This window comes from Toxotes jaculatrix, chromosome 13 (assembly GCF_017976425.1).
Source record: "Toxotes jaculatrix isolate fToxJac2 chromosome 13, fToxJac2.pri, whole genome shotgun sequence".
NCBI classification, from domain to species: domain Eukaryota; kingdom Metazoa; phylum Chordata; class Actinopteri; family Toxotidae; genus Toxotes; species Toxotes jaculatrix.
Genome location: NC_054406.1, coordinates 19,951,769 through 19,964,327, shown reverse-complemented (window position 1 = coordinate 19,964,327; position 12,559 = coordinate 19,951,769). Strand labels below are relative to the sequence as shown.

At 41.0% G+C, this 12,559-nt stretch overlaps 1 protein-coding gene across 1 annotated transcript in view; it reads left to right on the top strand.

Annotated features, from left to right (window-relative positions):
* The first annotated feature begins 820 nt into the window (after window positions 1-820).
* LOC121192203 (schlafen-like protein 1) overlaps window positions 821-12,559 on the top strand; it is a 36,734-nt gene continuing 24,995 nt past the window's right edge. Inside the window, exons 1-2 of the mRNA XM_041053784.1 lie at window positions 821-883; window positions 1,742-1,894. Of these exons, the coding sequence (XP_040909718.1) occupies window positions 821-883; window positions 1,742-1,894 (216 nt within the window). The remainder of the gene's footprint in view (window positions 884-1,741; window positions 1,895-12,559) is intronic.

The following is a 12,559-nucleotide window of genomic DNA, read 5'->3' as shown; positions in this document are numbered from 1 at the left end:
AGTTGGTTGGTGTTTAATAGTTTCACCGCAAGCTTACATAAGCCCCTTTAATTCAGCGCTTGGGCGCTCTTTCCGGGCAGCGCCGGGAGAAGGCTCCCTTGCTCCGCCGAGAGGCACGCAACAGCAATTAGCCGTCCTCTGGAGTCTTAATTAGGGAGCCACGTCGACCTGAAGACGAGTGCGTGAGAGGACCACACGTCGGTCAACAGCCAAACAAAAATAGATGAAAAAAAAAATAGAGGCTCCAATTAATTACTGACTCCAAATGAGCATCCAAGTAGTAGCAGGCCTTGAGAGGCGAGAGGAATAAAGTGAGACATGGCTGGTTACTGGTGTGATGGAGGGGTGCCACCAATTTATACCCCTTTTTTTTTTACATCAGTCCCTACATGCAGGGCTCACTTTAGAGATGTGGAAGAAGGCTTATCATGCAGCTTGCAGCGCCTGAGGGCAAACTGATCTGAGTGATCTTAGATTGTATGCTATATGTTCTTTAATTAGCTTGTAACTGACTTAAAGGGGCTGTTGTCTCCGCTAGCTTATCCTTCATTTGTTTAATTGGCATTCTGTGCATGTGCTCCTTTGTGTGTGTGTGTGTGTGTGTGTGTGTGTGTGTGTGTGTTTGTGTGTACTACCTGCTTTTGTTCCACCTCTTTTCCTCTGTGTGAAGCAGGTACTGCTGCCGTGACCATGGCGATGAGAAACAGCATCGAAGAGGATGACAAAAGACAATTGCCATGGTGATGGCGTACAGTGTTTGGCATTCACGTGTCAACAGTAACGATGACGTGGTGACGTGGCAACAGCGAAGATTTCCATAATGACTGTTACAGCGGTGATGAGAATCATCACCATGACGACAATGAGCATTAAGGTGTCAGCGGTAACAGCGGAGACAGGTTTTGGCGATGAGTGTTATGACGGAGATGAGCATCACAGCGGTGGCAGTGATGGCGCTGAGGCCTGATGTCCACGGCGCAGCTTCTGCATCAGATTACTGCTGGTCTGCAGGCAGAAGACAGCAGCCTCTCGTTAACTTTAATGAGATAAAGACATGCCCTGCTCTTTGTCTGGGGAGTTCTCTTTTCATATTCAAGTGTGTGTGTGTGTCCGTGTGTGCGTGTCTCATGGAGGAATGCTGTTCTGCCGCGACCGCAGTAACCTCACAAACATAACACAAACAGAATAATATCATGTATAAGAGGAGAATGTCAAATCTGATCACCAGTCGTTTGCATTCCCTTTGATTTCTCTGTGTGTGGAGTTCTGCATTGACCATGTTTATGCTATATATTGTTGGTGTTTGGCCTGTTTGCAAATGAGCATTGAGCTTCAACAGATCTTGACAGCTGACATTATAGTGATGCTACTTTGTGTGCTACTTTGCGTCTGTGTTAAAAAACTAAATGTGTGTGCGCGCCCGTAAAAGGAGTATATCTTTGCATGTATCTATTTGTGTGCTGAGAGTGTGTGGCTGGGCGCCATGCCAGCCTCTAAGTGACAGCACCCCCTCTCGTTGGCGCATCTTTGTCTCAGAGACTAATGGCACAGAGAGAATCAATTACCGCCATAACGCTGGTGATATGCCAGATCTGCTGGGCGGTGGAGGAGCGAATAAGCCATTCCCATGCACCCTCCATTTTCACCCACCTCGCATCCTCCTCCTCCTCCTCCCTGTCTTCCCATGTCAACCAATGGACGGTTTGAAATGGTGAAATGTCCCCTCTCTTCCCGTCATCAGGCCTCTGTGGAGCACCGCAGGGAGATGGCACCCATTCCAGACACTCCCCAGAAGCCACAGTCACACCCCGTCATCAGAGCAGCCCAGGATCCCACCGGCGAGGCGGAGAAGGACACCCTGCGGCTTGGAAACATAGTTCTACTACACCACTCAGTGTGGCAGTTCTTTACTATTTGAAACTTAGCCTTTAAGCTCAGCCTAGGGTCTCATGCTCTTATCCTCACAGTGAGTGAGCAGGTGGTCATCACACCTGCTTCAGACTCATGGACAAGACTCATGGTTGGAGTTAAAGCAGTACTCCACTGGTTTTACCAACACGTCCTCCAAATTAAACCACACACAGGAGCTTTATTTGATCTGATGCCCTTATTGTTAAATCCAATACAAGTCATACAAAGTCACCCTCCACTCAAAAATGTGTTCTGCTCATTGTTAATTTACTTGGATGTCTGAGCCTCACTGTGCAGGATGATGACACAAGCAGTGGGGTCCAAAGGTCTGAGACCACTGTCCCATTCAAGTGAAAGGAAACCTTTGAATGTGCATAGGAATTTGAGCAGAGTTCTCAAATTCATCTGCTGAGGGAGGAAAGTTTCTCTGCACTTCTCTGCACATGTGAAGTAGGAGACGTGTTGTATCCAGGAGTTAAAATTCTGATATGAAAAATATTTGCATATTCATAGATTCTGGATTTTTTTACAAGGGAGAGGGAGTAGATATAGCTGTAAGAAGTAACGTTTTTGTGCTTTACAAACAGGTGTGGACTCTGGAGGGTCTTTACCAGAGGGGTCTAACAAAAGATGCATTGTGTTTCATTATGGGAAATGTAGGCTCCAGCGTTTTTGGAGTCCATTTAATGACAGTGGCCTTCAAGCCTACATTTGACTGCCTGCGATTCTAAAGCAGTACATGAAGCTGTTGCTGTGTTAAATCTAAAATCTGTGGAATTACAGTACCTCCTCAAAGAGACCAGACAATCTTCACATCTTCTTAAAGCCCCTCCGTGTAATTTTTAATTCATCATAGCATCATTTACATTTTTCGTTTGATGAGATGTTTTTCTTTTTATGTCAAAAGAAAAATCTGGTCTAAGTTGGTACGGTCTGTGTGTTGCCTTCAGCCCATGCCTCTCTGTGTCCTGTGGTCAGATCCATGAGTGGAGGGGAGCAGTGTCTATGGCTTACAGTTTGTTTATCGAGTTTATCTAAATGGACTTGGAGGTTATCCGCATGTCCATGTTTTCCTGCTGGATTACTGCAACACAATTTCAACAAATTCTCTGAAATAATTCATAATAGCAAGTCATCATTTGTCATTGATATGGTGGATACATGGAGTTTTATGGAGTATTTGATTGTAAAATTCACTAATAATTTATCCAGAACTGATTCCACTGAGGCTTTTGATGAAATTCAACAAATATATGCGTGGAGAAATTTTATTATTTAATGCTGGTTCTCAGTAGAGAGACGCTGTGTCCCATGATGGAGAGGATGTTGTTTAGTGGGTTGTGTTAGAGAATTTATTCTGTAGTTAAAAGAGGATATTTTAATGTTTTGGCAGGAAAATGGTCAAATTTCAAGAGTTAGACAGGGAAACATTTGAGCTCCTGGCAGCTCCATTCCAAAACAACAACAACATAGATTTCAGCATTTAACATAATTTTTTTTATGTTACACTGAAGAAGAAAATACAGTAGATACCATGTGGACAACAATTAGACAATTCAATTAAATTTTTGAATTTAATTTGTTTAGGTATTTCTTTGCTGTTTTAAATTCAACTGGTGGGAAAGACAAAGTAAAGACAGCAACAGCTGAGCCTGAACTTATTAGTTAAGTTATTTGTGTAACCAACAACAAACAAAGATGTAGCTTCTCAGTGAGAACCACACTACTGTCATTTTAAAAGTGTATCATATTTGCGTGATTGTGGAGGTCCAAATCAACTTATGGTAGGAAGGAAAATGAACTTAAATACAGGACTTAAATAACACTATCCATTTTGAAACTGGAGTCTGAGGGACAGCTGAGGACCATAGAGGAAATATAACCAAAAGCACATAGAGAATAAACACATGTGGAGACGTTACGGGTCAGAGTAAGAGAGAGGAAGAGAAAAGTAGCCTGTGTATGTGTGAGAGAAAGCGTGAGCAGTGTGTAATGTTATCTTCACTGGACAGACAGTTTCAATAATATCATGTCACCGCTCTCTGTTCTTCAGATTGACAGCGATGAATGAAATCTCTCCTTCCCAGTTTTAAAACTTGTCAAAGTTTTAGTTGGACTCCTGTCCAAGTCTTGCTCACCTCCTCCTCTTCAGCTCCATGTTGTCCAGCAAACAGCAGGAATTCTGAGGCTCAGGAACGATGATTAATGATGTTTATATTAGGAAAGCAAGATCAAAATGAGTTACACGTGTAGATTAATGACGGGTATTTTTACTTTAGTTGGTGTAGCATTTTGTTGGCTAGCAACCATGGTTCAGTAAAAGTTATTTATATATATACACCGGATCATCACATACATTATATGAAAGCTCTTCACAGATAAAGGTCAGGACCTTACAATATCATAGACTGGATGTTTCTATGGAAGAAGGCAGGCAAAGGACATGTCCCAGTCAAAAATGAACCCAGGCTTCGTCACAGTAGAACTGGAGGACAAGGTGATGCCATCCAGAATAACTGTATGATTAGATAATGATTTTCCAAGGTGTTAAGAGTCAAGTAAAGTAAAGTAACTTGACAAAGTTCAGCCTGCTGAAAAGGAACCTCAGGGTTTGTTCTTATTTTCCTCTATTAATGATGAATAATGGGAGGTTCTGGCACTACAGAGGGCTTTTTTAAATACAGGATTGGACTGTCTTTCCAGGCTTGGTGAAACTCATCTAGACTAGTGGAACCAGTCTGAGAACCAACATTGAATAAATACAATTCCTTGATGCATGTATTTGTTGAATCTGATCAAATCCCTCAGTGGAATCAGTTCTGGGTAAATTCTTAGTAAATTCCACAGTCAGAGTCCATCATAAAACTCAGTCATATCAACGACAAAAAAAAAATGTCCTGCTGTTATTAATTATTTAAGAGTGTTTGTTGAAGTTGTTTTTGAATTGAAGAAATTAAGCAGAAAAACAGAGGAATGCTGGGACTGACTCTGCGTTCATTCTGACACACCTGATATAACACCACAAATATTTGAAGTAGAACGTCCTCTCTGCACTACACATCTTTTAATATGAGGTTTCTCAACAGCAAAACAGCATGAGGAGCCACATGAAAAGCTTGTGGCTGTAGTTAGAGTACATAAGCGGTCTCAACGCGCTGACTGTCGGATTTAAAGGGCCACAGAAAAAGAACAAGCCGCTGTTTTCTGAAGTCCAGCCAACAGAAAACGAACATCGTCTCAGCCCTGATCTCGCACGTTGGGTTTTTCAAATTATCCATCAAACGGGATCAGATTGTCTCACTTCTTTCACAGCTTCAAACAGACTGCTAGAAGAGAGAGGAGGAGGGTTACGCGGAGAGAAAGAGAGGTGGACGGAGGCATCTGACAAACTCATCTGCAACGGAGAGGAGAAGTAGAGCTTCTGTGGTAGGAAAACTAAAAGAGATGTCTGTCTTCTGCTGTTACAGTAAATAGCTTTTATATACTTGGGTTAAAAAAAAAAAACAGTACCCTACCCTGGGCTTTGAAAGCTGTCTCGTCTAGACGTGGTAAACGGGCTACATCTGAAGTGTTGCCAAATAAAAGATGAGCTGTTACTCAAAGGCCTCTTCGCTCTCTTTATCTCCCCTCAGTCTCGCTTCCCTCTGAAATTCCTATCATTCGTAGCTGATGGCACCTGTTTTCAGGAGGACAAGCAAAAAAGTTAGCAGCGCAGTGAAAGAAACGCTCCTCCACGGTGGCTGTTCATCCCTAAACTTTAGCTTTCGGTCAGCAAAAAATCATTAACAGGCAAGAGCTGGGTGGTGTCAGAACAAAAGCCAACACTTTTTCTTTTTCTGTCGTGTTTTCTTTTTCCTGATTTTTTTCCCCATAATGAGCTCTGGAAAAAAAAGACACTGGTGTTATTATCATTACTACCAATAATAATGTTGTTATTACATGTAGTAGCCATTATCCACACAAGTTATCAAATGAGTCATCTAAATCCTATACTATATGGCCAGAAGTATGTGGACACACACGTTTGTTTACTTTTGTTTCCGAGCCAGTTCTTCATGGATCCTGCTGGGTCACTTGTTTCAATGATATAATATAATATAATATAATATATAATATAACATAAGCCTATTCTTATAATTTGCAGGTCTGTAGATGTGTATAGAAATCAACCAAAGGTAAACAATGTATAAAACAAAAGTACATACATTTAATTTGCTCTGATATATGAGCCTGATGTTGCACAGAAATTCTATTGATGATGGGAGAGTTCAAAGAAAGCGCAGACTGTAGGTCTGACTGCTCCGGCTTTGTTTTGCATGTATGCCACCTATGTGAACAACAGCTCACACACGTGTAAGGTCATTATCACACTGACTGGAACAGATGAAACCTGTCTGTAAAGTCAAGTAACTGTCACTGAATAATTAGATTTCAGTTCTTTTGTTCAGCTCACGTTCTGTCTCAGACTCTTCTGACTTCTGAGATGTATCAGCATTCCTTTGAGCTCTATTTACAATGACTTACAATGACAAGCATTTCCATCACTCGTTATGACAGTCACTGTTTCTGACTGCTGTATACCTGAAGAAACTCAAGCAGGAGAGTTTAAAGACCATGTGTTTGTCGCTTCCCTGTTTCAACATAACTTTGCCCTGCATATAAATCCAGGTCCATAAAGGACTACTGTGGAAGAACTTGACCTCAAACCCCTCCAGCATCTTTGGGATGAACCAGAACATAGACTGTGAGTCAGGCCCGATCACTAAACATCAGTGTTGCACCTTACTGATGCTCACTGCAGCCAGGTTCCAATACCTGATGGAAAGACTAAAACCTCAGTGGTGGAGTCTGTTATAGTAGCACATTAATGCCCGTGTTTTTTTAATCATATGTTCAAAATCACATACAGATGTCAGGTTTCAGACATACTTTTGGCCATATAGTATATATTTATAGCAGCTACAAATAACGAGTTATACTAACAATGTGTTAAATGTGAAAACAATGTGACAGTGTGAAAGAGGGTCGCTTGTAGTCATGAACAGGAGCAATGGAAGAAGCCAGGTGATGTAGGACATAGACTTTGTTAGGAGGAGGTTTGGGTGGATGGATCGATCGACAGCACACAGGACTCTGGAACCTGAGACCAATATTAGTTTCCCATTTCAAACTGATTGTCATCGTTGTTTCTTTGACCAGTCCACAACCTTCACTACATGCATAAGGTACAACATTGTGCCACCTGTACACTCCATATTTTTATTATTATAACCATGGCAACAAAGGTCCTCTAATCTTAAGGAAGGATTCATTTTAGTCTGAATTATGATCGTTCCCTAGACCTAACCAAACCACAAGCGTTCCATAAGCTGTTATTGTAACCTTGACAACAAAGGTCTGGTATGCCTGCTGCCAAAGGGGTGGGATTTCAGGAGACGCTCCTATGGGTTGTATCAGAGCGTAGTTACAAACAACCATGGTTGTTCAGGTTGGAGGACCTGTTACAATGAACCTAAAGAGAACTGTCACCAGAATGTGCAGCTCCCCTTGTTTTACTGTTACACTGGTTCACTCAAGTGTCTTTCTGTGTTTGGGGTGTTTCTGTCTGGTTTAATACGATGACTGACCTACTAATAATAAAGCTATTCATTCCTGATTTATAGGAATTTTCAAAAAAATATATTTGTCTTTAATCTGTTCATTAGTCTATGCTCTCCTGTTTAAACAAAAAGATATTAATTGTAAATTTAAAAAACTGATATTACTATTAAGAAACAATGAATAAGTTAAAATTTAAGGGAAAAAAACTACATGAAGTAAGAATATGCAGACATCAGTACACTCTCATGTTATGTTATCTTATCATAAGAATGTTGGACCTTAAATTCTGAGCACATGTACTGTGAGTTACCAGAAGTGCAGAGGAAGAGCCCAGGAATGGGCTTCAGGCCTTCAGCCCACAGGGTGGAGAGAGACTAGTGGCTGGGTAGGAATGTGTTTGGCCAGACTCGAGACTCATCGCCCAGCTTCTCAGGTCAGCTTGCCGGTAGCCATGTGGGAAGGAGGCTGCATTATCAAAAGCCCTGGTATGGACCAGGGTTTGATGAGGTGGATGACCGGCGGCTGAATCATGTAAAATCGCAGGTTTCTGCGGCCAACAACTTCCTTTTTCCCCTCAGTGGTGACTGTCAGGACAGTGTATTTAAGGCTGTGGTGAAAGATTCCGATAGTGTGAGATGGCTGTGTGTTCATCACTCGTTAGGCAGCTTGGTCTCTTTCTCTCTCTCACACACACACACACTATAAACACAGTGTACCAACATTCCTACCCACATGCGTGTTTTCATGCAGCACGTTCACATGCAACACACACACACCATTCCAGCTGCAATGATGGAGAGTTTCCGCCCATCTCTGCCTCTGCAGGGGACATCAGTGGGACAGGCATGACAGTTCACTGCCGAGAGGAGTTCAGTATCACACAGCTGCAGTGACAGTGTGAATCTGGAGACAACATATAGAGCAGTGGAACTTGATAAAATACACCTTCTGTCTACTCAGCAAGAACTGGAAAAGTAAAGTTGTTACAGAGCGACTCAACATGTCGGTATAGTTGCATGTGGAGAGCAACATTTGGCAGAAAAGGCTCTGCTTTTTAAGATGCTCCCCCAAAATATAATAAAGCAGCATGTTCTGAGATGTGTTGGTACCTTAACTAATCCAGCAGCAAGAGTGGAGAGTTGGAGTTGTGATCACTCTCTTTCACTGAGCGAGTGGTTTGGAGTTAATAAACACTACCAGTCAAAAATGTTATAACACTTGCATTTTTCCAATAGTTACTGAAATGTACATGGTCTGATGTCTCAGTGTTTCTGAAATGAAAGCACAGAACAAATAAAAAATAAAGATGGAAAAAAAAACAACAACCATGGAATCTCAAATATTAAATATAATCTAAATGTTTGTTCATCTATTTTATATTTATTTATTTATTTAAATGTACAGATTTTGAGTTATTTTATGGCACCAAAATGTTTTAAAATACATTGTGATAATCAGTCAACCAAACTTTTATCTCTCACACACTAACAGATTTTGGAGATTCCTCATCAAAATGATAAAGATTCACATTTGACCTAAATGTGATTCCACAGTCTGGTTTCTTCTGGAGGTTTATGCTGTTACTTTTAAATCACTGACCGTACTCTGAACAAAACCACGGGACTCACCTGTACCACTGTCTCTACTGACCACACAAAAAGGAAATCAACCCTGGAAATCCGAAAACAAACTCACCCCCAGAAAAGCTAACACTGATAACAGCTATCAAGAAAGCTCTGTCAATCGACAATCAATAAACAATCAATCAATCAATCAAGCTAACTGTATTTTCCCTGTGCTAAAAAAACAGACCCCAGAAAACAAATAACCCTGAGCTACTGTATAATTCACAAGGAAAGATGCCTGTGGAAGTCAAATTAATAATAAGATTATTGTAACAGTAGCATGTAGCAGGTGGGAACAAGCAGCATGAGCAGCAGCAGCAGCATGAATGATAAGAGAGAGAGTGTGAGTTGACTTGTGAGTGTCAACTTATAAACACTGCATATGTAACTTCTTTAAACATGATTGCTGATTGCCAGTGTTGGCTGGTAATTACCTGATAGCAGGCAGGCTCTCAGTGCTCTGCCTCAGCTAACGTAATGCTTCATCTACAGAATCAAAGAGATGCCACAGGGATGAGAATCGTGTGAGGAATTGAACACTAAGTATTAAAAATTAACTGACATTTACCACTGAACTAATCACTGAATTTAAAGCATAAATAAATGCTAAATTTGTATATATATAAAATCTTTACATTATATATGTATTTTTTTTAATGTTTCTATAGCATAAACAACAACGACAAAAAAAAAAGACTCATTAAATACAATGAAATGGCTCAAACTCACTTGGACATTTCAGATCTAAAATTAAAGTGAAGCCACACTGGCTTAGTAAAATTCAGCAATGAAGCTCGATTGGTATTGATCAGACGTCTGTCACATTAGGTTACATTCTGTCAATCATATGACCCAAAAAGAAAAAAAAAAGAAGAAAATGCTCATTTGAGCGATTGAAGACTTCAGGTGATAGATTTTTCAACCTGAATCTGCAAATCCAGAAAGAGACATCAGCTTTCTAAATTAAAAGAGAAACTTCAAAATCCTGTATAGAAATTTCAGTGACTGAAAGTCAAACCACAGCAATTCACATAAATGGTTTTTAAAGTAATATGTCAGTGTTATAAATTAAGCAGCATTTCACAAGCTGGTGTTCAGTCGCTTATAAAAATCCAATTATTCCAGCCGTTATTTTTCTTCCAAATTTTCTCCCAAACTTAATATCAGAGTTGTTTGAGAATATTTTATTGCATACATATTTGGTTTTGGTACATATTTTTCCATTAATTTCCCACAGCCATCTCTTAATGTGGTGCAAGAACTGGTTGCTAGGAGATTCGTGATGCAACTGCGCAGTTGTTACAGATAAAGTGGGCACAAAAAAAAAAAAAAAAACACACAACATGACCTCATGATCAATTCGTTTGGCCAACAATAGCCTGTAAACCAGCACCATCACAGGCGCTGCATTAGTTTACAGTGTGCGAATCTGTCTGTACGTTCTGCCCTCATTAACATTCATGAGCGGAGCAGAGGGAAGTTTGAGATATTGTGCTGCATGAGTACACAGTTTTTCACCACAACTTTGTGTATGTGTTGTGTGTGCCTTCTTACCCGAGGGACATCACAGCAGTAACTCATTTCACATGAAAAGGCCCGGGCTCGCTGTTTGAAACTGTTTGTGTGGGAGAGCGCAGCCTCCAACATGCACCCCCCCCCCCCCCCCCCCCCCCCCAACCACCCACCCCCACCATTAAAAAATAAATAAATAAATAAGAATTTTTGATTACAGTAACAAGCCCATAAATTATGCAGGCAGAGTTGAGGATGATGAGCTGATGAAAGACAGCCCCTTTTAACCTTTTTCCCAGCAGAGGGAGAGTGGCCCTCCCTTTCTGTTTGGCCACATGCAGAGAAGGAGAGTCGGAGACGGGGTCTAGATGATAAGGTGATACGTTCAGGGTGGGGGGTCTCCATTTTCAGTCTGCAAGCGGGAATACGTGCTGAAATATGATGGCCTCGCACTGCATCTCTTTCAGTAACTTCTTCTGCTCGGCTCTGTTTCTCTGGTGTCACTGGAGAAGGAAGATTCCAATTGATTCTTCTGCTGTCGCCATTTTTGTCCTAGAAAATGTTTTGTTGCTGCTGCTGCTGCTACTTTGTGTGTGTGTTTGCATATGTGTGTGTGTTGCGGGGAGGGAAGGTGGGGGGAAAGCTGTTGATGTCGACTTCGATCAGTGTGGCTGTTGGGAGCATCCTAGTAGGAAACGAGCGCGCCACTTTCAGAGCGGCTGCCTGCTAATGTGTTCCTGTGTAACACAATACATCCTCCCCCCTCTCTGCCATCATCACTACTACTACAACACACAATCATTGAGTCAAACATACCTACCACATTACACATGCAGACACACCAGGGTTGCAAACACAGACAGTGGTAACTGCTTTGCAAACACAAAAGATCAACTTTTAGCTTAAAGGGCTCTATCAAACTATCTAACCGAGCCGGTTATAAGTTTTATTATTGTCAATAAAATACCATGACTAGACCAAAACCATCAATGATCCTTCTAACAAGTACAGTGTGTGTATCCAGAGCCTGGTACACCTTATTCCTATATTCCACAGAGGCTCACTGTTTTACAAAAACTGTTAAAAACACATCACAGCTGGTGGTACAACACTTGGTTTTCACACATCAGGACTATTAGCCTGTGATTTTTATCCAGTGCAGCAAAAAAAAAAAAAAAAAGGATCCACTGAAGCTTCAGATTCAGCTCAGGATCGAGCTGCATGTCTGATCCTGGACTGTTCAGACGAGATGATGAGGGAATGCATGTAGGTCAGAGGTGGGTGTATAGTCTCTTAACCTTCTCCTTTTCTGAAGAACAGCTCCTCTCTAGGAATAAGCATTATGACAAAAGCAGACAAGTGACAATGGATAAGGCAGCTCTTCTGCAACCTGGAACTGGAGCATTAAAGAAGACTGTTCTCTGCAGGGCGGCTGTTCAGTGGAAGAATTTACCATCGTTTATCAGAAAATCCCTGAATAAGATCACTTTTGATAAATAAAAAAAAAAAATGTTGAAACTTCTGTTGAATCACTGATAGAGTTAAGGCTGATTTGAATGGACTTACATAGTTTTTGAATATAATGAGGACGTGTGCATTAAAAACTAGAGCTGTACCTTGTTTTATTTTTCTTATTACATTTCATATGTAAGTACATGTATTATGTATGTGCATATATCTATGTGTGCAATACTAACACCGATCAGCCACAACATTAAAACCAGTTACAGGTTTAAACGTTGTGGTTGATCTGTGTATGTTTATTTACACAATCACATGAAACTGCCGTAGATATTTTTGTGCCTATGGACTCCAGGAAGAGCAGCTTTTGCAGTGGTAACAGCTAATGGGGATCCAAATAAACATCAAACAAACATCAATGAGCAACACTGTTGCAGTGGGTGATGTTT